At 42.7% G+C, this 27313-nt stretch overlaps 1 protein-coding gene across 18 annotated transcripts in view; it reads right to left on the bottom strand.

Annotated features, from left to right (window-relative positions):
• The window catches only part of CACNA1C (calcium voltage-gated channel subunit alpha1 C), a gene marked incomplete at its 5' end in the record, with an annotated part of 450110 nt that overhangs the window by 97332 nt on the left and 325465 nt on the right, over positions 1 to 27313 (bottom strand). For all 18 annotated transcript variants that reach the window (XM_083858937.1, XM_083858940.1, XM_083858954.1 and 15 more), the window contains 5 exons: positions 534 to 741; positions 7394 to 7619; positions 8448 to 8608; positions 10529 to 10555; positions 19776 to 19866. In XM_083858937.1, coding sequence (XP_083715063.1) covers positions 534 to 741; positions 7394 to 7619; positions 8448 to 8608; positions 10529 to 10555; positions 19776 to 19866 — 713 coding nt within the window. The remainder of the gene's footprint in view (positions 1 to 533; positions 742 to 7393; positions 7620 to 8447; positions 8609 to 10528; positions 10556 to 19775; positions 19867 to 27313) is intronic.

The raw sequence follows: 27313 nt of genomic DNA, 5'->3' as shown, positions 1-27313 counted from the left end.
TCCAAGTGTGAAAAAAACCCCAAAGTGTGTATTTTTGAAGATGATGGCTGAAGGTAAAAGGCTCTCCTAAACAATTCCATCCAGGTCTTTCCCCTTTTTTCCAAGCATTTCCCTCCCACAGTTGCTCCGCACAGGCTGCCCAGCCTATAGCACTGCCCCCAGCACCTCCAGGCCAGTTCCCTTTTCCTCACATCAGTGAAATCATGCTCCTGGTGCTCTTGGTGGGTCACTCCCAAAGCTGCAGAGGCCATAGGATTTTTTCTGAGGTGCTGTGAGCAGGTGTTTGTTCCCCAGAGAGGGGAGGACAGCAGCCTTTGGCACACAGGTGCTGCCCCAGGACATGGCAATGATGTTCTCCTGTCCTGCCCTGCAGCACACTGGAGTTTTATCTTTGGTTCCCGCTTTGGGAAGGAATTACCCCATCCTGGCATCACACCCTGGAGCTGTCAGGGTCATGTCCCCACCCTGGGGACTGCAGGACCTGTCTCACCCCATGGAAACACAATAAATATCAGCACTACTCCTGCCCTTACCTGGAACACAGTCAGGAGGGACTGAGGGAAGTTGTCAAAGGTGCTCCTCCTGGTCTGCATCTCATCAAAGTTAAACTTGCCCCCAAAGAGCTGCATCCCCAGGAGAGAGAAGATGATGATGAAGAGGAAGAGAAGCAGCAAGAGGGAGGCAATGGAGCGGACTGAGTTCAGCAGCGAGGCCACGAGGTTACTCAGGGAGTTCCAATATCTGGGGAGAGAGAAAATAGAAGCAGTTAAAATTCCCTCAATCCGAGCCAGGTGCTCATGGGCTGCACAGGATACTGGTTCAGGCTGCCTTCTGTGTAAAGCAGGCATTTGCAAACACCCTGTTAGGCAGTGAATCATTGATGTGCTTCCCTAAGATAACGAGACCTACTGCAGCTTAATGAGTAATTTTACTACCCCACGTGTACACACACAATTCCCTCCACACACACACACACACACAGAAGATTATTACAGCACTCTCCATCTAAGGCTCTTGCACATCTCATATCAATATACAGTGATTAGTTCTTGCTGCTTCAGTGAGTTACATTCTAAGCAACCTCATTACAACACTCACAGATGTTATGGCATAGCCAGAATACCTCACTCCAGAGAATGGCCTCTAATAACTAACAAGAACAGATGGGGAAACTGTTTGGATGCAAATACGAGCTTGCCCAAAATTTGGAGTGTGTGAGCATGTGCTTGGGCTCACTCACAGAGAGCTTGCTGAGCTCTCTGGGATTGGGAAGAAAAAGAAAAAAAAAAAAAAAATCAATGTTTCTTTTATAGAGACACTAAAGCAAACTCCAGGTCTACATTCATTTGGAAAAGCACAACATCACTGGGTTTTTTTGATTTTCAAACCTACTCTACTCCTTCAAACTGGCGGCAGAACATTTTCAAATGGCATTATTGAGGAGACAGGATGGTTAAGATCTGTTCTCCCAGTATAGTCAGGCTTGTGCCCAGTTCAGACTCATGTATGATGCAGGGGAGGATCTTCTAACCCTTGTGGCTCCACTTTAGGGTTCAGAGAGATGCCAGCAGCATCTAAGTTTGCATTCTTTGCCAGCCTGCAGAGTAGCCACAAGCTGGAAAGAGGCTTTAGAAAAAAAAAATTCTAAATAATTCACCACATCACCCATGAGGCACCTCCCACTTGGGTCTTGCATCTGCTGTCACTCCTGATCTATTGCTTAGCTGGTCTTGAGCTCTTCTCTCCTGTGCTTTGAGGCTGGCACAGCTTTCAGATTGGGCTGAAGATTTGCTGTCATTTTCCAATCACCTCATTTTGAAGCCTCAACAGCTTTCATAGGTCAGCAAACCAGCAGTGTTTGTGCTCTTCCTTCTACCTGACCTGGCATCATGCTTTGAGAGTTCACCAAGGCCCCCCAGCCCCTTCTCCCAAAGCCCACAGCTCTGAACATCTCTTTACTCAGAGGGCTCTGCATTTCTAACCATATTTGCCCTGAAGACAAAAGTTCCAGGTAAAAAGGATGGCAGAATGGTGCTCTGGTTCTTTTGGAGAAGCCTTATCCTTCAACACATCGTATTTTTCTGAAGGTAGTGTGTATATATATATATATATGTATGTATTCATTAGAGACAAGGATTCTTAAAATCCTAGTTAAATAATTATTTTAAAAATATAATTCTAAAAAGAAATTTTTTCTTGTCCTCTGGAAGGCAGGACTGCCTGAGCAGCCCAGGAAGATCAGCAATCTGATCTGCAGAGGGACATCACCAATGTCCTCTCAAGTTCTGCAGCGGGTTCATCTCCAAGGACTGAGCTTCAAAGAGAGCTGTGATGTTTTCCCTCCAGCCCAGCTCCAGCACTTCAGAGAAAACCGGGATGCTTTAAAGTTTAACTGCAATTAAAGAGATGAGCAATGAGAAGCTCCAGAGCAAAGGTAAGGGCAGGGAAGCTGTGGGCTCAGTGCCACCAAATACCACAAGGAATGTGCAATGTAACAGCTCACAGCTCACACACTTTCACACTTTGGAAAGAAGGGAAAGTGACACAGGAGAAGGGAGAAAAATTCATTCTGATGAAAGTCAAATGAATTCAGCATCCTTAAAACAGAGGTTGATGGGCTCCAGAATATCTCCAAGTGCTCCAATGTCAGCCAGGACACACATTTTCCAGGTTTTTGTAGCAGCATCCTTAAACAGCAGTAAAGTTGTTACACATCTGAACAGTCCCAGTGACTCAATTTAAGCTTAAAGGCCTTGCTACCTCAGCTCACAACTGTGCAGACTTCTATCAGCTCTGCATTTCTTACAAATGGCTCAATACCTGGCATTCAGATCCTTATATAAGTATCAAGCTTCAAGCAATTAACTGAGATGGCCTGGTGATGAGACTAGTGCTGTTTTATCTGGCTAGAAATACAGTACCACTAGAAAAGTAAATAAACCAATCAGGAAGAAAAAAAAAAAAAAAGAAAATAAAAAAATGAGAAAAAGGAAAGAGGAGAGGATAAGAAATGCTTGACTGATTAGGATGTGAAAATAACAATAGATTTATCTCAGGGTCCCAGAGACCTGACCTTAGGTTACGATCTGTCACTTCTGGTGGTTGCAGGACTGGCATGAACTGCCTCAAAGTGAGAGCTGGGATTACTCAGTGAAACACAAGGGTTTTATGTCAGCAATGGTTGAAGCCCAGACACAGAGGAAGAGTCTCACTACTTCACCCTCTCTGGGGTTAACACCTTGATGCCTTCAGTTTTATCTTCCATGTATTTCAGGTTCTGTGGTGCCCAGGGGTGCAGCTCTGAGCTCACAGTCAGTGTCACTCAGCTCTGCACACAGCAGGGACACAAAACAAATCCTTTTCCTGCTGCACACCAAGGACAACTTTCAGGCCCAAAAGCACAAACAAGGCTGGGCTGGAGGGAGGAACAAGAAGGATGGGACCTCACAGCCTGGAGCTGCAATTGGACAATTAAACACCAAGATACAAATGCACCAAAACTTATAAAAACGTGAGACCTGATGACCAGTTTTGTGACCATTTTGTGTCCACCTTGGGTGTAGCCCTGGCCAGGCTCCTGTCCTGCCCAAGGTGGATCCTGGAGGCCTTTCAATAAATCCCTACTTTATTCTCCAGCTCTGTCCAGTCTCTGTTCCAGGTCAGCCTTCCCAAGGCATCAACCTTACTACATCCTTACACCATTACTTACTACAAAGCCAAAATCAGCTCTGGGTGCTGGATGCAATAGGAGGTTTTGGACCAGGCAGCTTTTAGTGGGAAATATGAGAGAAAGAAGTGGTGCTGCCTCAGATTTGTGGGGAAATGGATGTGCCTCTGAACACTCTCACTGCAGATCCTGGGCCCTTGAGGGTGCAGGGAATGAGGCTCTGCAAAACCCCAGGAGAGCAGGATGGGATTGTGATCCCTGTTTCAACGTGCAGAGAAGTCAAGTGGTTTGGCCAACACATCACACAATAACCAGATGCAGAACTGGAGTAGAATTTCACTTCTATTCTCTTCCCTCTCCTCTCTCTCTCCATTGCCTTCCGCTATATCTTTATAATCACATCTCTGGCAATCACAGATGCAGGGCTTAAAACAGCAGCAACAGCTGGCAGACTCATTATTGGAAAGCTTCCCACCCTGTTCCTCCAATATAAATCCACTTGGACAGTGATTTTTGACAGAAGGTACAAAAAACAGGGCACTCTCTCTCCTCCCTATAATTAACAGTGATTTACCTAGTGGCAGGGTTAGGTGTAAAACATCAAATTTCTGTATGCTGATGCAAATGACATGATTTATTTTTTTAAATACAATATAAAGCAGCTATTTATAATGAGAAAATAATCTGTCTTCTCACAGCAAAGTGAGATGCTCTGCACAGCACTTTAAAAATTAGGGAGAACAAAACAGATTACATTGTCTGCTTTGTCTAATGTATTTATAATTTTGGAAGAAATGTTTGGTCTTGAAATTCTAAATGGCGTTTCTAAAATGGCACATTGTTCATCTGATGGTGTCTTTATTTGTTTCTATTCTATTATGGAGCTATATTTGTGTTTCTTGTAAAACTGTATCATCTTGATGACCCAGAATTTGTTTGTGAATGGAAAAATCTATGCAAATATAGAAAGAATAGTCTACCTATTGATATATTCTCACCAGAATAATGTTCCTGATTTCTACCTTTTTGATATCTTAGATTATAATTTTTCTCACCTCTCCTGTATGTCCCCATATGTTCATGAATGTATTTGATATAAAGCAAATATATATATTTGATATATATCATTCCTCCTGCCCCTCCCAGATTTCCAGTGTTTTAATTTTATTAATTATCATTGCACTCAGGTGGGTATTCCACCGGTGCTGATGATGTCATTAATAAATCCTCATTGTATTTAGAGCTGAGTGAACAAAATAAAAAATAGAAAATTTGTAATAGAAAAAAATTGTAATTTATTAGAGGTGGTGAAAGTTTGGCTTTAATGCCAAAATATTCTGTCCTGCATGAGTGAGCCTGAAATTCTGCTTTGGAGGCTCACCTTCCACATGAGGGTGAACTTCACCCACAGAGGGAAGAATTATGAAGAAAATTATGAATAATTACAAAACATATAAATTTGAAACGACTGCAGCCTACTTGTCAATATTTTAGGAACGGGAAAGAAAGAAAGAAATAAAAAATCTGATTAATACATTATGCATCATGAGTTCCTCCTTAGCTCTGTGCTTCACACACAGAGCCAGGCACAAATTGCAGGAGACATATTCCAGGTAACACTTTTTTCCAGGAAAAAAATTCTATTTTAATTGTGCTGCAGAGTGAAGGCAAAGGTAACCAGTCCTACACCTGACTGATTCCACTGTCACATTTCTACCAAAAATCTTTAGGATTATTTGAGTACTCCACCAGCTCAGGCTTTCTAAAGTATTAATGATATTTTTCTCAGTGTTTGCCTTTCTATTAGAGAATTCTCTTAGCTAACTTATATATTTTTGTAGGAGTGGAGACACGTCTTGAACAAACAATGACCTCTCCAGGTTGCTATGCTGAGGCTGAGGTTTTATAGCTGTTGGTTTGTTGCCCTGGGTGTATCTGATTACCCAGTGCCTGAAACAGCCACTGCTTTCCTCACTAACCAGGGACTTGGAAATGGAGAGATCCAGGAAAAACAGTCCCCAGACCAGAGATTTCTGAAAGAGTAAAGACGCTTTTTCTTGCTGGAAAACTCTTATTTCCTCTCTCTGAGAGGGATTATTCTCCTCTGGAAGATTTTTTCCCCCTCTTCTATGCTCACACATCCAAACAGACAACTTTTTTTCTCCCTTTGGAAATAGTTGTAGGCTTGCTTTGGCCTGTCTCTGTGAGTCTGTGAACTGATTTTCTGTCTCTGCCATCTGACCCTGAGATCCATCCATCCTGCCAGAGAGCTGAGGCTCAGAAACTTTCAGGGCAAAACTTGTATGATGCACAAGTCCAAGCCTGTTGTTTTTTTTTCTGCCTCTCAGCTCAGCCATCTTCCAGTTTTGGACTTGTTTTTCTCATGTGCTGCCTTTTCTCTCTCCAATTTGTCAGAAATTTCTTCAAGTGAGGGGTGTTACAGCATTTTTAGGGACATTTTAATGGCTGAGCATGCAGAAAAAGCACTTTTACCACCTCAGTCAAGCTTTTTGTTGAGATGCTGATTGGTGCTCACATAATAAAAGACAGACCTTGTGCTACCTGGGGCAAGAGCTTGGATAGATTTGTTGTAAGAGCTCTGGGTGAGTTTGGAGCTGATCTCTCCTACAAACTCCTCTCGAGGTGAAAAAAGCCCAGCCAAACCAATCTGGTATTTTTGGAGGCACCTGACTGTTTAATAGAGATCTCTGTGCCTTTATGCAGAGAGAGAGGATGGAAAGGGAAAAGAGGAGATATTGGAAGCTGGGAAAAAAAATCTGGTTTCTTCACAAAGTTGCTGCTTCATGATGGGCTCCTTGGAAAGGGAATAACTGGCAACATCCTTTGCCTCTAGCTGCTGGTGCTGACACAATCTCCCACTGAGGTCCCTGTGGAGTCTACTGGAGCTGGCATGGGCTCCTCTAGTCAAATGTTGTTCTGGCTCCAAGCCTTTCAGGCTCCTCTCTGTCACCAAAAAGAGTCAGAGGAGGCCACAAGGCTATCTCTTGTGGTGGTTTTCTTTGTCTTTTGCAGAGAATTGTGAGAGCCTGAGCTCAGTTCACAATATTCCACTTTTCAGTTTAACACTTTACATGTTATCATGTCCAGTCTGTACAGCCCTCCCCATCCTGTTACAGACTTCAGATTGATGCCTTAAGTTTTATCTTCCATGTATTTCAGGTTCTGTGGTGCCCAGGGGTGCAGCTCTGAGCTCACAGTCAGTGTCACTCAGCTCTGCACACAGCAGGGACACAAAACAAATCCTTTTCCTGCTGCACACCAAGGACAACTTTCAGGCCCAAAAGCACAAACAAGGCTGGGCTGGAGGGAGGGACAAGAAGGATGGGACCTCACAGCCTGGAGCTGGAATTGGACAATTAAACCCCAATATACAAACATACCAAAACTTATAAAAATGTGAGACCTTTTTACTGGGTTTGTGCCCATTTTGGGTCCACCTTGGGTGTAGCCCTGGTCAGGCTCTTGTCCTGCCCAAGGTGGATCCTGGAGGCCTTTCAATAAATCCCTACTTTATTCTCCAGCTCTGTCCAGTCTCTGTTCCAGCTCAGCCTTCCCAGGGCATTAAGATTAATTAATTAATTAATCCAGCACTCTCACTACTTAATTAGTGCTAGTAAAAGTGAAATTAAACAGGGATGTGAGTGACTTGCACATTGTGCACTGAGCAGTTGCCCTCCTCCAACCCCCAAAGAAGCAATAAATTACCTTGTGATTTTAAATATCCTCAAGAGTCTGACACATCTGAGCACCGAGATGCCCAGGGGTGACATGATCTTTGTCTCCACCAGGATGGTTTCCAGGATGCCTCCACACACAATGAAACAGTCAAAGCGGTTGAAGAGGGACACAAAGTAGGCCTGGAGACCAAGGCTGTACATCTTCAGCAGCATCTCTGCCGTGAAAAGAGCTAGCAGCACCTTGTTGGCAGTGTCTCATGGAAAGGAAAAATAAACAGATTAAGGACACTTAGTCAAAAAATCATCACAACTACTCATTGGCCTGTTGCCTCCTAAGAAAGCAATTTAAGGATCGGTCTTAAAAGTTGACTTTGTGTGAGCTTGGGTCAAAGAATGAACTTCATTCACAGGAATGTTTTAGCAAGAGGGTTGCAGCAATTCTGCTGTGCTGCTGCACATGCAGCTGCGACGTGTTACACAACCTGCAATGGCAGGGACACGCCTCCCTGTGCACAACCTGCCTTCACACCCGTCATCTGCAGAGGAGAGTGGGAATAGAGGAGCTGCTGTGCTACCTACTGTTGCTTAATTAAGCCTTTTCAGCTGCTCTCACCTCCAGAGAGAATTCAGCTGCTCTGCAGGCAGGAGAACTTTACAAATCATTCTTCATCACCTCCCTAATAATTAGAATTTATCGTCCATGCCATTTCAGGGGAAACCTTGGACAATTTGAGGCTCCCAGTACCTGTCCATAAATTGGGAATCCAGTTGCTGCAAACATAAATTTGGCATAAGATCCTGATTTCACTGGACACTGCTTTGGGTGTGGAAAGGAGATATTTACATTTTTGGTATAACTTCTCCCACTGCAGAGAGATAAGTTTATTGTATTATTTAGGATCCTCTACAGACACAGGACTGCTTGGAGTTGTATTATTTAGGATCCTCTACAGACACAGGACTGTTTGGAGCTGTGCACTCTCCTTTTAAATTGTGTGGTTTAATGCATCAGCTCTTCTCTCAGCCCCCATTTTTTGACAAACAAACCACCATAACAAACAGAACCAGGAGCTCCTCCTCACCTTGGACCTCCGTGAGCCAGTCTGGCTGGTTGTAGTGCTCAGAGGCAATGGTGAGGGTGTTGAGGAACACGAGGAAGATCACCAGCCAGTAGAAGACGTTGGACTTGACGGCGGCGCGGCACTTCCTCCTGCAGAACCGATTCCAGCGGCGCCAGTAGCGACTTGGAAAATTGGAGAGGGGAAAAGTTCTTGTCAGAGAAGGATCTTTAGGCTACTGCAGCTCTCTGCCAAGGGAGACTTTAGCCTCCCTTTAGACTTAGATTTAGTCTTGATTTATTGCTCAAGAGTGGCAGGGAGTAGCTCAAGTTCGCCCTGAGAAACACTCGCTCATCTGAGTCAACACTTGTGAACATCCCTCCCATAGCTGTAGGAATGAAGTTTGTCCTAAACCAATTGGCAAGAGCTTCAGGCAATATCTTAGTCTGAGTAAGACATCCACTGCAGAAACCCCAAGAGATTTTTTAGCTCAGTTGCCACAAAAAAATAAATATTCTCTTTGTACTTGATGCTTGTGGCCTGCAATGGCAGCTTGCCCAGCCTCAGGATAGTCAATATAAAAATACTCTATCACACAGAAGTGAAGGATTAGTCTTTGGAGAGGTGAGGCCAAATAAAAGATAAAGAACGTTTCCAGCATTTAGCAACATTCAGGAGTAAGCCAAATTCAAGGGCTAGCTCTGAAAAAAAAATCCCCAAACTTAGGGGACTTCAGCATCTCACCTTCACGCCTGGAACTAAGGGTACCATTTGCTAATCAAGAGAGTTTTTAAAGTTTGCCTTCCATGAACACATCCCCTTGTGTCACTGATTTCTCTGGGTAATTACTAACCACAGAAGATATTTAAAGCTAATTACACACCTCCCACTCTTCAGAATTTAACTTGCATAGCAACCAGTTTCCAGGCAACACTTGCCACTGTATAATAAATCTAATAGTTTTATATAGATACTACATACATATGTGTGTGTGCCTGAAGTGACACACACATACACGATGCTACAGGAGAAAAAACTTTCCTTGGCCACTCTTGTCCTGTGTATAATTTTCAGTGACAAACTGTGACCAGGCTTGAGGTCAGGGTTCTCATCTACAGGAACTAAAGCCAGACTGTGTAAACACAATGTGAACAAGAGTTTTGCAACAACATTTTAACAGGTGCTCAAATCTAGGATATTTTACCTATGCAATTTATAAAGGCACCCAGTCTATCACAAACAGATACATTGTGTGGTTTGCAGTGGATTTGGGACAAGAAATAATTTTCTCAACTTCCAAAGTGAGCACCACACTCAGATATTAATGTTGTCATTAAATTATTTGCAATTCCACATTTTTTTTTGTGTATACCTGTGCACAAATGTGCCTGCACACAACAATGTTTTCTGTGTTTTCTGTGCTTACACCTACACTCTTTACATGGGGATGTCACATATGTGCTTCCCAAACTGACATCACTCATTGCTCCTTAGGTAATGCAGATTTACACATTTGCTCCAGTTATTCTGAAAATTCATTTAGTATTTTATAAAACTGCCTTGGAATTCAGGGTTATGGAGGCAGCTGAGCTCCTACCAAAGAGGTAGAAATGGACCTTCAAAATCAAGTTTCATGAGGTCAGTCAGTGTAACCCCAGAAATAACTATCTTGGGACTGCTTCACTTTTCCAAAAGCTCTGAGTCAACAGAAAACTCAACACCACCAGGGAAGTTCCCCATATCCCAGAGTGAATGGGAGAATTTCACAAACAAGATGCCAACTTCATCAGCTGAAATCTTTACAATCAAGCAAAGCAGAAAAGTTCAACAAAGAGAACTTTGTAGTATAATTATCCGGTTGAACTGGATTTTTATTCCTGATTTTATATTTTATGGTTTGAGATACATAGACAGGTACTTCAGTAGTCAGTAGTCCCTGTGCCTTATTTCAGTGTGAAACTAATTAAAAAAAAATTTACTAAAATCTGACGTATTTAGGAGGATCTCCTAGAACCACCACTGCTCCCACTGGTGCTGGTGTAAACCACTTCAGAAAAGAACAAAAACGGTTGAAAGGATGAAAAGCAAAAGTCAGTTTTACTTACCTAAATTTTGATTTTGAGATCCGATGCCTGAAAGACAAGAATTGCCATTAGAGCCTCTGAGGCTGTCCCACACCTCCCAGGCTTTTGTGAAAATAGCAATAGAAAGAGACAAAGTTAAGCTCAATGCTTTTTTTAATCCGTGCTGTTTTCCCCTTGCATATGTTGTAAGTCAGTCAATGTAGAATTCCCCAATAACCAAATCTTGTGTTTTGGTGGGGCTCATGAAGCAGAAATCATGCCCTGGTGGGGTTCTACCACCCATAGATATCAGTGAACTCTAAAACTGCTGCCAAATTTACTTCTCAAGTATGACTTTTTAAAAATTATTTTTACTCACTATTTTTTCCTTATATTTAAAAATGTATGACTTTATAGAAACTTGTTATTTTCACATATTACCTGTCACTTCAGGATTTGTAAGTACATTATGAAATAATAATGGTGAAATTCCTTTTTTTTTTTTTTCAGTAATTGAAGGAAAAACAGTGCATGGCAAATATTTTCAAACTTAGATACTAACACTTATTTTTCTTGGTTATCTCTGTAAATTAGTTTGAATTCAAATGGGTCTGTACAATAATAGATCCTGCTGTTATCAATGAAATGTTGAGGATTAAGCATTCCTGAAAATTTGGCCATATTCCCACTGTATATGTGTTTGAATCCCTAATTCCATGCATTTGGATTTATTCACCTAAATAATCTCATTAATCTTTTATGAGAAGTCACAGGCAAAGCTAGAAACAGGCTCCAGTTCCCAAACCACTGTCCTGTAAGGCCCTTGAATATTTTGGCTGTGTTTTGGTAAATCCACAATGGTGCACAGAGAGAAAAAAAAATATATGTGGATACAATGGTGTGAGTCAGAGGTGATTTAGGAACCTGCAAAATCTACTTCCTATAGCAGCAGAGAGGGGAATCTGGGGAATAACTGGGAAAAAAAGTATTTTTGCTGGGCTGAAGCATTCCTTAAGGGTAGGAAAGTGAGTCACTGCTGACAGCAGCCAGCACAGGTCTGACTGCACTGCCCTAAAATTGGATTTGCTGTTAGCAGGGAGGGGAGAATGAAACTCTCCAAGCATCTGACACTTGTGGCTGTGGCAGCCTCAACAGTGGTCCTGTCCCTGCTCGAGGACATCAGTTACTGAGGAGTAATCTGTGGTAGGTCAGGTCCTGGTGTGGGAGAGGTTTTAGTCAGGGGAACTTTTCACTACCAGATGGGCTGAGCCATAAAAAAGGAAAAAAAAAGCCTTTGCACCAAATCCCCAAATCCCTCACTCCTGCTGTGTCACAGGCCACACACTGGGCACAGGGAGGTTACAGACACTCAAGGCTCTTGAGGAAGAAGAAATAATGCACTGGTGAGGGCAGGATGCTAAATTATGCTGCAGGGAGGGACAAGCAAAGCTCTAACCAGGATGCCAAGTGAAGCACCTACAAAAACACATCCTGTTAATGTTAAAAGCTATTCCTGCTTCTCACTGAGAATAATTCTGGCTTGAGAATCACTACCCTCCCAACTGCAATGGAGCAGATTTACAGGCAAACAGGAAAGAAGAAGGTTCAAAGATGGGAAGCGAAAAGATGTAAAAAATCACAAGGAAGCAGAAAGCTGAGCACTGGAAAGGAGGTGGTGAGGATTTTTTGATAGGAATAGTTTGGCAGGGACAGAGGGGGAGAGAGAGAGATGGAAAGGGAAGGACAGGGAGTGTGAAATCCTCTGGTGACCTCTCTGATTAATGGTTTTACAGCGAGGCAGTGCTGAAATATTTAATTTATTTAAGCAAAAGAGATGCAGCAGGTGTAGTACTCATCGTGCATGTGATAATTATATCTTTGGAGCATTATGAGCAGCAGCCAAGTGCATTCAGTGCTCCCACAGGTTACCTACAGCCTTCATCCCCCTCCCTCCACCTTGCCTTACTGCTGTGGCAGAAGGCTTTATCACATGTGGGTGTGCTATATATATAGAACAGGACAAGGAAGGAGGATTAGATTTATATTTAGAGGTAGAATCAGAGAGTGAAATGGAATTTTGGAAATAAACTGTGTAATAAACGTTTCTGAAAACATTATGCACGAATCTGAAACACGTTTTTCAAACGACTCTTATGATTAATTTTTTTTTTTTTTTTTTTTCCCAGAACTTGGGTTACCAATGTGACATAAAAAAAAAGTTTTTATGGCATCATTAGGGGCTGTCAAATAGGCTGGAAATAGGGCCTTGCCACAGTGTCTGTGACACTCCAGGCTGGCATTTAATGTGTTCAGAGTGGAGCAGGTTCTCTGCTGAATTTAAACATGGATATTTTGCATCTCTGGTGTCCTGGGAGATTTATGTCTTTGGGAGAAAGAAGGTGACTCCAAATGTGTCTAACTCTGAAATGTCTTGAGAAACTCTTGTTTAAAATTATGGTACAGGAGCCTAATGAAAACCACTTCAGATGACTACTGAGTGCTTTTATCACAAGAACCATGTAACTCAGCTTGACTTTTAGAAAGACAAACACAAAAATCAGATCTCTACTCTTTGACTAGCTATCTTTGAAATTCTCTAGAACTCCTCCAGCTTCACAGAGTTATGCACAACACACAGATAAGAGGGTGAAATTTAAAGGTTTTTATCAACATAAACTCTGGATAATCAGCATAGCTCAAATGTAATGAGATATCCCACATTCTGAGAGATAAAGTCTTCATTTCCCTGTTCATGGTGGACACCAGGGAAGGTGTTTGTGAAGGATGTGACAGTTTTGTGCAGCAGGGATTGAGGGCTCTGTGGAACAGACAACTCTGGAAAAACCTTGTAGCTCACCCAGCATGACCCAAAGGCCACTTTACAGCTGTTTTCTGGCTGTGGACATTATCAAATATAACCATTATTTAACTCCTTGGTCACAGTTATTTTACATTGCATAACCCCAACTTAGAGGCCACCAGATCTTCTTAAGGACTCAGATAAGCTTTTAGATATCAGCAAAAGCTGTCAGAAAAACCCAGCAACACAGAAATGGACTTTACTGTGCTTCTAGGTTTTATAGAATTTTGGAAAACATCCTAAGAGCTCCACTGGGTGTATCTTACAGATTTTAGCTCTGTGAGAAGGCAGTCCTGGTGTACCATGGATTCTGGTTTTTGGTGCAATGTGGTTGCATTTCTGCAGTTCCTGGTAAAGTGGCACAATGAGAATCTATAGAACAGCCTTAAGAAAATTGGATCTGTCTGGTGTAAAATTGAGTTGGTTTGCTACCAACAGGCTTTCCTACAGGCTGGGAAAACAGGTCAGCATTTAAGCATTCAGTAAATAATCCTGCTCTCCCTGTGGCAAGTCACAGAATCTGGAGCAGGAAGAAAATTCCTCTTCCATAAGGGCATTTCTACTACACCCAGAGCTGACTGTGAATATTAACAACACCTTGCTCAACATAAGCTGGAGAGCAGCACCTGAGGCTGACATTTAAGGGTTGATCCTGTGAGCTTTCCTGCTGAAGTCAGCAGTGGTTCCAGAGCTTTTGGCAGATTTTTCTTCCCTCTGTTCCTGATGTGATGGGAGCTTTGGTTCCATCACATTCACAAAAGGAGTTCACCTCGTCATTAGGTGAAAACCAGTGGCAACTACAGCAAACCTGCAAGGAAACTTTCACCTTTACCACTGTCCCCTGTGCTGATTATTTCAAGAACTGCACAGGGAAATTTGCACCAAAGGAAAAAAAACCACTGACCATTCAGCTGCCAAGGAAACCTTCCACTGCTCATAAAACTTTCTGTTTTCAGTTGGAAAGCCAGTGTAGGTTGTTCATTTTGGTTTATCCTGTTTTGTTGTTTGAACTGTCTTTGGTGGAAAAGCAATTGAACTGTCCCCCCAATGTATGGAAATCCTGGCCAAGGTGAAAATGCCAAGTGGGTTTTTGTTTCAGTGAAAGCAGATAATTTTAAGCTCTCTTTCCCTTTGAGCTCAAGTGCTTCACTTTTCTATTGAAGCTCTATGGAGCATTAGTTTCCACAAAGATTTTTTTTTTTTTAAAGCTAATGCATATGTATAAAAGCAAGCTCTATTGTGGCACTCCAGATCTGTATGGTTGTGTTGGAAAATTAACATTCTGCTTGTATTGGAAGATTATATATGCTGACACCCTGCACAGAACAGATTACTCCTGATTATGAGCAATAATAAGGAATCTGAGTCCTGCACAGCAGTAACCCCAAAGGCTCAGGGAAATTACTGACTTTTGGGAAGCCCTGGGTGTAGGAACATCCTGGGCTCTGGGTCTGGGTTTGCCCCACTGGTGCCTGCTGCAGAGGAAAAGTGTTTCTTTTTACCCCTGAGGCAACAGGTTATGAAAGCTGTGACACATCAAAGTAAGATAATTTCCACTTCCAAACACTGTCCTTGAGGATAAAAGCTCTCGTGCTCCTACTGCAGGGCAGATGTCAGCCCAGTACAAGGCAACACCATGACAGGAATAATATACTGTGGAAGTTGTGGGAGGCTTTTCAATGTCCTGTGGAAGCTTTGCAAAGCCATTTTCAAGTTCAAATGCCTGATAAAGTGAGTATCCTTAGGAAGTGAACTATGCTGTGCCACAGTATTCCTTCTGCCAGCAGAATTACACCAGAAATTATTATGAATTTGATATTTTTTTAGATCTAAAAAATTGGATTTACGCAGCAAGTAAAGAGAGATCAGATGTTAGATTCCTCCTGAAACTCCTGCTGGTTTGCAGGCTGGCATTACTCCAGACAGGACAGTTGATAGAGGCAGTTGCTGCAGTGTGGATACTAGAGAAATAAAAAAAAGCTTCTTTCAGACAATTTATCAGGAGGCAATAGTTTGTGTTTGAGAGGCACTCTCCTGATCTCACACAGCATATGTCTCTGCGGAGCTGAGAAAGGCTGTCAGGGAAGATCGCCTTTTCCAAAAGGCACATTTGAGCCTGGCTTCTCAAGCAGCTCTTTCTGTCAGTCACAGGCCCAGCCTTCCAAAACTCCACGGATTTTAAAAGAACAGAAAGAATGGTGAGTAATTCTAAGTTGCCTTCAATGAAAAAGCTTTTTGTTTCAGTCTCCTGGGCATCTTTTTTTTCCCTTTTATCAGGGGTGCACTTTGATGGCAAGCTCAGCCTATGGTGCTGCTGGGGTGGTTAAATGCCTGAGGCAGCCTGATGTCAATAAAAAAATAAATATATTGCCTTTGACTTGAAAGGACCACATTGCTTCAGTCATGTCTGGTTGCAGCCTCTGCCCTCTGAGAAAGGGAGTTTATAGCAAAGCATTGGAGACTCATGGCCATGGGATGTTGATAAAAATATTGAGGCTCATTTGGAACAGATGAAACTCAGCAATTGAACAAAAATCTTTGCAAACCATTCCAACTGAAGAGACAGAGAGGAGGTGACTGCTCAAAAGGCCAGGCCTATCCTTCAACTAGAGCAAACCAGGATGACATGACTATAATTGTTAATGTTAGTACTCAGAATTTAGTACTTGATGAGGAACCTTTAAAAAAAGCTCAACTGACTTCCCATATGAATTTTCACTGCTCTTGAACACTGGGGCAAATTCTGATTCTTAGTCAGGTTTCAGTAAAAGAACATACTCATTCAAATAAATCCTTGCTTATGTTTTATATGTTCCAGAAGGAATATTGACCTATGGGGGGGTTTGAATGAGGACTCAGTAAAAAGAAAAGTACTTAATATTTCTTGAAAGAATGAGAGATGGTTTCTCTGGTTGTGTGATAAAGAAACCAGAAAGGATTCCAAGCCTCAGAATCAGAGGCAGGTCTGAATTGGCCCATAACTAAGAAATTTGCAGATCCACAAGTTTGAAGCAAACATTTTATAAAAGCAGGCAGCATTGGCAAAATATTTATCTCCCTCCAGAATTTGGTATTCAGTGACCCAGCCATTCATTCTCACGGAGGAAGGAGCCCATCCATCTCCTAGAGATGAAAAGCAATCTGAGGGAGGCCTTGAGGATCTCAGCTGTCCTTGGGTAAGGGCTAAACAAACCCTTCTCAATAACAGACTTCAATTTGCCTCCTATACATCATCCTTTTCCAGATGAAGTGAAAAGTGGCAAGGAAACTGTTTTATCTCTCTGAATCTTGAACATGTCCTGCTCTGCTGAAACTTTGGGCCCTGTTTTAACATTTAAAACAGGAGAAGAAGGAATGAAGCTCTGTTTTGCTGTAATTTTCCTATGTCTTTTCTCCTAAAATATATTGGACTTAGCCATCCCTTCTTCCTAATGCCAAATCAGGGTAGTGCCATTCTCCCCTGAGCACATTGGGCTATTTTAAGTAAACTCCATTCTAACTCATGATTACATTTAGAGTTGGGTTTGACTTCAGCCCTCCTGGCCACATTCCAGCCAAGATAATTGTGCTCTGGTTGCCAAAATTCCCAATGCAGTTTCGGTGCAAAAACAAGTTATCCCTCACACAAGCCCCTTAAACACTTGTGCCTGTTGTTTTTAAGCACCTGTCACATTTCACCCTGAAGGTGGCTGAACTCTAATGCTGTGAAAACAACCCCTGCATTTACAGTTCATAAAGTGCTTTAGGACCCACTGGGATCGAGAACATCAAACGAATGCAAGCTGTAATATTAAAAATACATGAAACCTTAGAGTAACTGCTGCCATTCTTTTTTGGCACTGTGTCCACACCTATGAGGGACTTTACTCTGACAGATTCTGGGGAAGCAACACAGCAGAGCACAACCAGCCCAGGAGGTTCCTGGAAAGCAATGGTGACAATTTGCTGACACAGGCAGTGGAGGTTCCCTCAAGGAATGGTGTGCTGCTCAAGCTCATAGTAACAAACAGGGAAGATGTTGGAGATGTGAGGTCTGGGGTCAGCTTTGGCTGCCACTCTGGACCAGATGAGCCAGGCTGGTCCCTTCCAACCTGCCCCATTCTGTGATTAACCAAAGATGGTTCTCCAAAGTGGATCCAGCTGGTGCTTCTTGTAGTGCACCAAGAGCACAAACAACTTGTTGGGGTGCCAAAGAAAAGGCTACAACTGCCCCAGGGCTGTGAACACATCCAGCCTGGTTCCTGCAGGAAAGGGTTCATGATCTAAACTAAAGGGTTCAGCAGGTTCCCAACAGCAGGGAGGTGAAGGAGAGTGGCCACAAATAATAATTTCTCCTGGGGCTTGTAAGTCACTGAATGACTCTTCAAGGGAAGCAGAGATTGAAATGACAATGTATTCCACATAGCAAATATTTTAATGCAGCTCACAGAATCACACAGAATTGAATAGGATGGAGAAGACCTTTGAGATCAAGTCCAATCTATGACCAAACACCATCTTGCCAACCAGACCATGGCACTGAATGTCACCTCCAGCCTTTACTGAAACACCTTCAGGGATGGTGACTCCACCATCTCCCTGGACAGCCCATTCCAATGCCCAACCACCCTTTCTGTGAAGAAATTCCTCCTAATGTCCAACCTAAACCTCCCCTGGCACAGCCTCAGGCTGTGTCCTCTTGTCCTGTTGCTGCTGTCTGGGAGCAGAGCCCGACCCCACCTGGCTGCTCCCTCCTCTCAGGTGTGTTAGAGTGACCAGGTCTCCCCTGAGCTCCTCCTCTCCAGGCTGAACACTCCCAGCTCCCTCAGCTGCTCCTCACAGGACTTGTGTTCCAGACCCTTTACCAGGGTTGGCCCTTGCCTGGACTTGCTCCAGCACCAAAATGTTCTTCCTGAACTGATGGCCCCAGGACTGGACCCAGCACTGGAGGTGCAGCATCACCAGTGCCCAGCCCAGGGGGACAATCCCTGCCCTGCTCCTGCTGGCCACACCATTCCTGCTCCAGCCCAGGTGCCTTTGGCCTTCTTGGCCACCTGGGCACACTGCTGGCTCATGTCCAGCTGCTCTCAATCATAACCCCAGGTCCCTTTCTTCCTGGCCACTGTCCAGCCACTCTGTTCCCAGCCTGTAGTTTCTTGCATCCTCCTTTTGGCTTTTTAGAGATGGGTGTCACATTGTCCAGCTTCCAGTCATCTGGGACCTCCCTGGTGACCCAGGACTGACATTAAATAATGGAGAGTGGCTTGGAGAGCTCTTTTGCCAGCTCCCTCATCACCCTAGGATGGATCTCCTCTGGTCCATTCAAGCAACACCCAAGGGCTCAAGGTATCCCCCAGGACAGGACAGAGCCTCAAAATTCTCCAGTGTGGTACAAACTATGGCACTGATATGTTTAGCTCATGTGTCCAGGAAATTTGGAGGGAATAACGTATTGCCCCACAGTCTAAAGTCCATTCTTGTTTAAATAATGCAAAAGGGAATAAAAGACTCCTCTTGCCTATACTTGCCCTCTGTGAGGCTAAAAAAATACACCACGTATTATGGCATTTCACAACTGCTATCTCATGTATTCTTGAGCATCTCCACTAATTACAATGGTGTAATTTCAAGGAGGCATTAATCCCTCCTAATTGCTGTATTTCTTTGTCACTACAGTACTCAGCTCAGCATTTGAAGGGTGTAATTCAGTCTGCAGGATGGGAGCCACCCTCAATGTATTTCTATTACAGGGCACTGTAAAGTCTATGATAATCTTACAAAAAATTAAAATAGACCAGTCATTTCCACTCTTCAGGCTACATGTACTGGTCTTGAAAGTTTATCACCAATGAGGGATTTAAAAATAAGAATGCTGTTATCTGACATTGTTTTACACTACAATGATACAGACTCTGAGATTCAGAAGGCTGAAAATTACTCTTTTAATTTTGGGTTGTGTCTTTCTTATATACTATTTCACACAGACCAATTTGATTGGTGAAACAAAGACAAACTTCTTCAATCATATTGGTCAGATCAGAGGGACATCAAGAAGAAGTCCCTCCTAGGAAAAGGAATGAATAACAACGGTACGCTTACAAAAATATGTCTCCTGTTCACAAAAAAATCCTTGGGAAAAGAATTTCAGAAAACTAAAACATATCAGGTATGAAACCAAGGCTACAGTTATCCACCATTTCCTCTTTTAGATGCATGCAAAACCAGCTCTGTTTATCCTAGTCCCTCTGTCCCTTATTCACATCTGTGTAAAACGATGTAATATCACCAATACCCTGAGCGAGTTTGCATCGCGGTTAAGATAAAAACCTGGATCAAGAGATCTCCAGCCTCTCCTTTCACCCCCTGTGGGTTTTGTTCATTCTGAGGAGGCTTTCCCACGCCCTGGGTGTGCCCCAGCCCCGTGCCCAGGCTCTGTGTGTGGGTACTCACGCCAGCCTGGCCCCGCAGTTCTCGCCCTCCATGTCCGCGCCGGGCACGTTGTCGGTGTTGACGGACTCGGTCTCGCTGGTGGGCATGCTCACTGCAAGGGTCAAAGGGAGGAAAAAGAGAAGAGTGGCCATTAGAACCTCTGAATGAGTGCATGGCTGAAGGAACTGGCTCCATGAAAAGACCCTCAGCTGCAGCTCCTGAAGATTAAACGATTCGCTGAGCGAGTCTAGTGCCTCCCTGTACAAAGCAGGTTGGGCAGGTAGACTTCAGGAACATAAAAACTACTCAGATGCCAAAGAAAAGGGAAGAAGCAGCTGCTGTCCTTCTCTCAGAGTCAATTTCCTGGAATTTTTATGAAGGAGAACCACTGGAAAGTAAAACAAAACCTGACAAAGCCAACAAGAAGCTTTTGTTGGATTCCACTGAAGATTTTAGAAAAACGCCTCTTTACCTGCAGCAGCCCAACCAGCTCGCTGCCCTCTCTAATCTTTTGTGCAATGATTAGAATACAAATAAAAGGTACCAGGATTGAAATGCATGCAGATAAACAGCTTCTGTCAGCACGACAGCAAATATCACATGAAGAATACTGATGGCTCATCTGTTATTTCCTAACCATGAGTGCGATTTAACCTTACACCTAGAAACTGGACCTAGGGGCATAAGGGAGAAATTCAGACTCTCTGACCCACTCAGATATTACCAACAAAGGAGCTAATGAATATGGACTATGGTGCAGCTTTATATTGTCTCTCACAGCTAAGAACTGGACTGAAGCACCATGGAACAAACATCAAGTGAAAGCAACTTTAGGTGACAACCTCTCTCATTCAGATTCAAGAACCTGTTTCTAGCTGTTATCAAACCTCAAGATTTTATTTGCTTCTACAGACCATAAAAAAAAAAAAAAAAATCTCTCAAACCCAGACCATTTGCATTTCCCCAGCTGCTCACAGCTCCTGCATAAGCTCCAATCACTCTTTGTACATAATCATTCAGTTAAAGGTAGGAAAATTGATAGGATCCAACGTGTCCTGTGTTCCGTCCTCACCCCTTTTGGAATTCACAAAACAAATGAAAGGATTATACTTAAGACTGAATGATGGAGGAGTTAATAGATCTCCCAGGAGTCTGGTAAAGCTTCAGGACATGACCTGAATTAGCTGTTGGGTTCATATCTCAGGTGAGGCTTGAGAGCCTGTGCTGTTGGAGAGATTTCTGATCTCCTGCAGGAATATGTAACTCAAGAGTAAGAATATGTCTGTTTGTGGGTCATTGGTGCAAAATGAGCCAATGGAGAAGAAATAAGTTCTGCATTTCAATTGGGCAGATGCTCATGGGGCCAGGGTCTTCTTTCAGGGGGTAAAAAGACATCAGATGGTCCTTTTAAAAATGTTCTGGGTTACTGCTTTGAAAGCATTATGGTAGAAATGTCCCTCAAAATGAACTATCTTTCCTCCATCCCATCACAGCAATTCACACACCTCCAACACACTTCTTGGGAAATCTGAAGTTCTTGTACAGTGTTCTCAGGACCACATGAAATAATGGACTCTCTAGCACTCCTGACAGAACTATGAAATACTGTACTCTAATGCTGCCTGCTCCTTTATGGAGACAGATGTTTTAATAATCTTGTCTATTTGGAAAGACAAATTAAGGAATAAACTGAATTCATGTTGTGATATACATGAAGCAGTCAAGTAAGCTATGAGAAAAAAAACCAACACTCATAATTAATTTTTTTTTTTTTTTGTCCAGAGTAAGCCCTGCAGGAATAAAACCAAAACACTGATATTTCACAAGTCAGTTTGGGAGATGAGGTAAAAACACTTCCAAAACATATTTGAGCTTATTGTGAAGACATTAACACAAGATTGATTTGCAGAGCAGCTGTTTGCCCTGAGTGCATGAAGAGGACACTGCACAAGCAGCAGACACAGCCAGGCACACAGATGCAGGAGAACACAAATCTGATTTATAGGCCAGCCTGCACAGAGAAATACAGACACACAGACACATGCACTGTGGACACAGAGGGCAGTGCAACATTACCATGGCTTTCTGTGGAGTGACTAAACCAAGCAAACTTTCCTTTCTTCTCATCAGGCAAACCAGCTGGAGGGCTTCCTTTCACAGACAAGATGGTCAGTGTCAAGTACCAGGAACAAGACATCAACAGAGAACATGCAGCCAGTGACAGGCAAAAGAAAAAAAACAGGGAACTCAGCTTACACATGATATCCACTTCTGTCTGAAAACTTAACCATGTGAGTTAAAAGTGTAAAATGGAAAACAAAGGTATATAGAGGTATGAAATATCACTTACAGATTGTCAGACCACAACTCCCATTTGCTTTCTGTTCTTTTTTTAAATATTTGGCTCTTGAGAACATGAAATAATTTAAGTTTAGGGGCATATCCCAGAGATATCTTAGAGTGTATCTTGTACTTCCCTGACCTTACTGCTGCAGAAAGTCAAATTTAGTAAAGTGAGAGATGCACTTGCAGTGGTACATGGGCTGAAGAGACCTCATGGATCACTTTGCTGGCACCACCTCACAGGAGCTCATTACACTGAGCTGATGGAAAGTGTTAAGGACAATCAAAAATATTAGGATGGCGTGAAGTGTTAGAGGAATGATGGTCTAGAGGATAAAGGTCAGGATAGAGGGGACACCAGGGCTGAGTTCCCCAATGCCATGTGCTCTCAGAAGCACAATCACTTTACCTGGCACCTCACAGCACCTTCAGGATAATCAGGTGTGCAGTGCTGTGAGGTTCATTCAAACAAAACCAGAAAATAGAAGGTGCTGCGGAAGAGTTGTGCATAAACTGGGGCTGAATGTGAGAGGAAGTAGCCCAAATACAGCCCAGATGGCTTTCTTATCTGACTCAGATCTCAGAGAAGCCAGACCCTGTGCCCACACCCTGGCTCCAGCCTAGAAACAAGGCAGGCATTTTTTGCAGTCCGGGTAATTAATTACTGGAGCCATGTACCAAGAATGCTGGTGGTAAATCCACCACAGGAATGTTTTAATCAGGAAGAGATGTTTTTTACAAATGGTGGGCTCAAGTCCAGACCAGAGTTGTGTTTAGGACCATGGCATACAGACAATGCCATCTCAATGGCCATTTCCTCCCTGTAATTTTGGGAGTTGAGACAAAGGCAAAAAAATATGCAAAGGCTGATACAAATCCTGGTGGCTTTGCTTACATGGCAATCTCCTTTTTTTAGATTTACCATTGTGTCCATAACTCACTGGAATTGATGAAATCCCCCATTAGTTACATATTCTCTAGGTAGCATAGATGGCAATTTTTTTTAAAGGGAAGCAAACCAACTTTTTAAAGGCAGGCAAGTATTTCATGGTTCCAACCCAGTGCAAACCACAAGGACCAATAGATATTCTCTCTCCAGCTCCTTTTGAAGCTTTTGCACTTCTTACATCTTGCCACAGTGTGGCTCATCACTGAAAGCAGCCTTTTTCTCCTGGGCTACCTAAACTCCTATTTCACACCACTTACATAGAGCATTCCTGCAGCAGTTAGAGGAGCACCAAAAGCCATCTAGCACACAAATCTGAAAAACGCTTTGTGTTGTGTCAGTTCTAGCTCTGAGAGCTGAGACAGAGACAAATAAGAGCAGAGTCTGCAGCCTGTGGCTGGCTGGACAGATGTGCAGGACCCTTTGAGAGCCCCTGTTCCATGTCACTGGCACAGGGCACTGATACCAGCTCTGCTCCTGCAGTAACATATGTCCCTCCTCCCATGAAATGCCCCATGGGCATGCCATGAATTATTGGGTGGCAGCTTGCCAAAGGACAGCCAGCCACTGAAACAGAAAGCTGGCACAAGCAAATCCCTTTCTGTGCAGCCCTGAGACAATTTTTTCCTTCATACCCTTGGGAGAACAATATTTCCCTCCTGGTTCAGTAATATCAGTTTTCACTGTTGCATCTTGCATTTATGAAATGCTTGTCATCTTGACAGTGGAAGTAATTTTGATATTCAGATTTATTTCCATGGATTATATAATGCTGTCACACTTCTTGCTGAATCTCACTTTAATGCTGTGACATTTTAAGATTCAGAGGCAATCGTGCTTGGGCAAAGGATGCCCAATTCCAGAAACACAGACAAAATAAACTTTTCACAGATTTAAACGGGACATGTTACTACATGACTTTGCAGATGTGGGTATTAACTATAAAACTGGGTATACTGGAGGTTATTCATGTTGTCTCACTCCTTTCTGATTTAGCTGTTTGATTTATGCTGCAGAGGCAGATAGATTCCTAACACAGATTTTCTGAATGAAATGCTGCTGTGTCCCTCAGTTGAATGGGCAGGTTAAAAAAGACATTTACTTTACATCCTTGGATTAAGTACGTGATTTGAAACAGGGTGACTATCCAGCAGTATTCACAGTGAAAGAGCCTTGTAGTGGGTTTTCACATTAAAAAAAAAAAATTTTTTTTGATTGATTTTTATAATATGCTTACTCAGACTCTGATTTCCCCAATACGCCAATGTCTACTGGTAACAAATTACTTCCAAAAATATGGGTCAAAATATTTTGACCCTTTTACATTTCCCTTTTGCCCACACTGGCATTTGAGGTCAGAGGGCCCTGAAGTCACTTGCCCACCATTTCCTTTTATTGTGTCACTTTGGCCATATGACCAAGCTTTTCTACATCCCTGTCCAGTTTCTCTGTAATTCTGCCCTCACCTTGCCAGCCTCTCTGAGAGCTGCAGGTGAAACACATCACAATAAGTGCTAAGTACCACACTTATTACAGATGCTAATATCTCCCAAGCGAGGCTCTGCACAACTGTAAAGCAAATCTAAAGAGCAAAGTAGCCCTGTGAATTCTCCAGCTGGGATTTAAGATTTTTTTATTTATTTTTTTTTCCCAGCAAGCACAACAAGAATAAATTGCAATACCCAGGCTGCTTCCTTTAGCAGTGTGTGCATCAAGTGAATGACTTTGTCTGCAGTAAATCCCTGCTTCCCGTGGTGCTTTTCATGCCCATCATTTCATGAATGAATCTATGGCCAGCTGTCAGAATATCAATTGACTCCCATTTTTATTTTTTTTTTTTTGGTGGAGAGCTCTCATTTTAATTAATATGTGAATATTGCCTAGCTTTCCCCCTCCTGCCTGTTTTGAACATGCTGCACTCATTCATCTTATTCATTAATTTAAATAAGATACAGCTTTCACTCTGCTCCATGCATGCAGTGCCTTGGGAACAATCACTGGCTGTGCTCTTAAATGCAAGCAGCATCCAGAAGATAAACTGCAGAGGTAAGGCATTAGTTTTCCATGGATGTCCTGATTTTGTCAGGAAAATATAATAGATGTGGCTGGGGAATTCTTGAGTGTTTTCAGCTTTGAAAAGGAGCTCTGTGACAGAAAAGCTTTTACAGGAGGAGAAGAAAGGGAACTTGAACTATGTGCAGGATATCTTGGTCGTTACCTGCCTCTCAAACTTAGACAAGGTGTCAATAAACCTAGCACAGTAAAAAATACCCTGAAAAATTGCGAAAGTGCTTGGAAAAGTATTTTCTAAGGGCTCAGAAACCAAGACTCACAACGGACAGCATTTTACACTATATTACATTAAACACATGTAACACAGACACTTTGCACAACCCAATTTTGGATTATGCACAGATTCATCCTCTCACTGAAGGCCAGACACAGAGCACAAGGATAGTCATAAAGAGCCAAAAAGTCATTGCCAGTTGCATCCCCTCCAGTTAAACAGGAAAAGGCTTTTGGTAAAAACATCTTTCCACCCATGAAAGGCACCAGAGGCTCTGTGCAGTGACAAGAGCTGTGATTACCCCAAGCCCACCACAGAGGCTGGTGCAGTGTAACATTGCTTTGCTGAATGGAGCAGCACAAAGCAGGAACACTGCCAATACTGATTTGTACCATCAAATGTTTCATTCATAGATGGATTATCTATTTTACTATATAAATTGTAATGTATATATTTTGTTTATAAAGCCTTGTTTTAACTTGTCCTTTTCCCCTTCCAGAGGGTCACCATGTTGAGGGGATATAGCTGTGGGCTACATAAATTATACCTTACATACATAAATTTATACCTTGAAAAGGAGGACAGGAAATGAGTGAAATGTATTAATTGTGCAGGCTTGTGATGAACAGATCTGTCATTACCACATGCAGATGACTGAACACCTATAAATGCAATACCTTGCTACTAATCCCTGGGATTTATTTTGCTGTAACAAACTCCTCAGCTCATTTGAACAGCTGCCATTTCCCCTCTTTTTATAGCAATATTGTCAGTAATATGCTGCATTCCATAAATATTTGTTCATTGCAGCCAGTGAGTGGAATGCACATTGCACAGAGGACCAAGTCACAGGCCCAGCCAGACTCCTGGCCCTGCCCAGTGACAGCCTTTGCCAGTGTCACACATGTTCTGCTCTGGATTTGAAACAAAAACTTAAAATCTCTTTGCATTTCCTGCCTGAAGGACAAAGCTTTTCTTTGCACAACCTGTGGTATCTCAAAATATCTTGTAAGAACAGGGTAAGGGACTTATCCAAAAGTTGACTTTGCAGAAAGGAGTCAAACTCTGAGCTGGAAAGGGCAAGAGGGGCAGTGTCCCTGGGTAAGTGCTTGTGCTGCTGAACAAACACCTGAATCTGCCCATTCCAGGCACAGAATCTGCCTGCAAGGGCAAAGAAACTCTCCCAGTCCCTGTGGCTGCAGGAGGACAGATTGGCTGGGTCACAGGGTGACAGAGGTGCTATCAGGGCACACCTTGAAAGATGTCTCCCTCCTGAATCTGGATCCTCCCATGACCTCCTAAACTGATTTTCTCATCTGATGAATGACTTGCATCGTTTGCCTCGCTGAGAGCAACAACTGAGGTGCCAAAGTGCAAGGCATTTATTTGCCAGGACATGCTTTATAGTGTTTCTTGTGCCAGTGCAATACTTTTTATCAACCTCCCTGGCTCCCCACAAAATCCTGAAGCAATTCAAGGATGGACCAAGTGGAAGAAAGGCAAAACTACTGAAAATCTGATTTCTTTCAACAGCATTTTGAGAATAAATTCCAACAGCATGTTTATATGAGTTCTACAAGTCATCTCTCTCATTCTTTATGGTTTTTAGCAGAGGAATTTAGGACAGGCAGCAGTGCCTGAAACAGCCCCACAAAATTATATGAGGGCACAAAAAGCAGGAGCATCTCACTAGAAAATCAGAAGGATCCCATTAGTGCAGAATAGAAATGGGGGTGTGAGAGCTGCAAACAGTGTAGAAAAAGTGTTGGGAAGTGATACAAACATTGGTCATGAACAAAATAATTAATGACAAAGGAAGTGGTCTTGAGACAGTAAAAACAACTAAAATTTCCCTCTGCTTTTTATGCCTCTAATAATAATCATGGAATTATTTATATTTCTCACTGGCATTGTTACGAATGAAAATAGACAGGACAGAGGTGATGTCTGGGAACTCAGTGAGTGGCCTGCAATTTGTGATCT

Source organism: Zosterops lateralis, assembly GCF_965231275.1.
Source record: "Zosterops lateralis genome assembly, chromosome: 4".
Classification (NCBI taxonomy): Eukaryota; Metazoa; Chordata; class Aves; order Passeriformes; family Zosteropidae; genus Zosterops; species Zosterops lateralis.
Note: the sequence above shows the minus strand (reverse complement) of the source record. Positions and strands in the feature narration are given on the sequence as shown.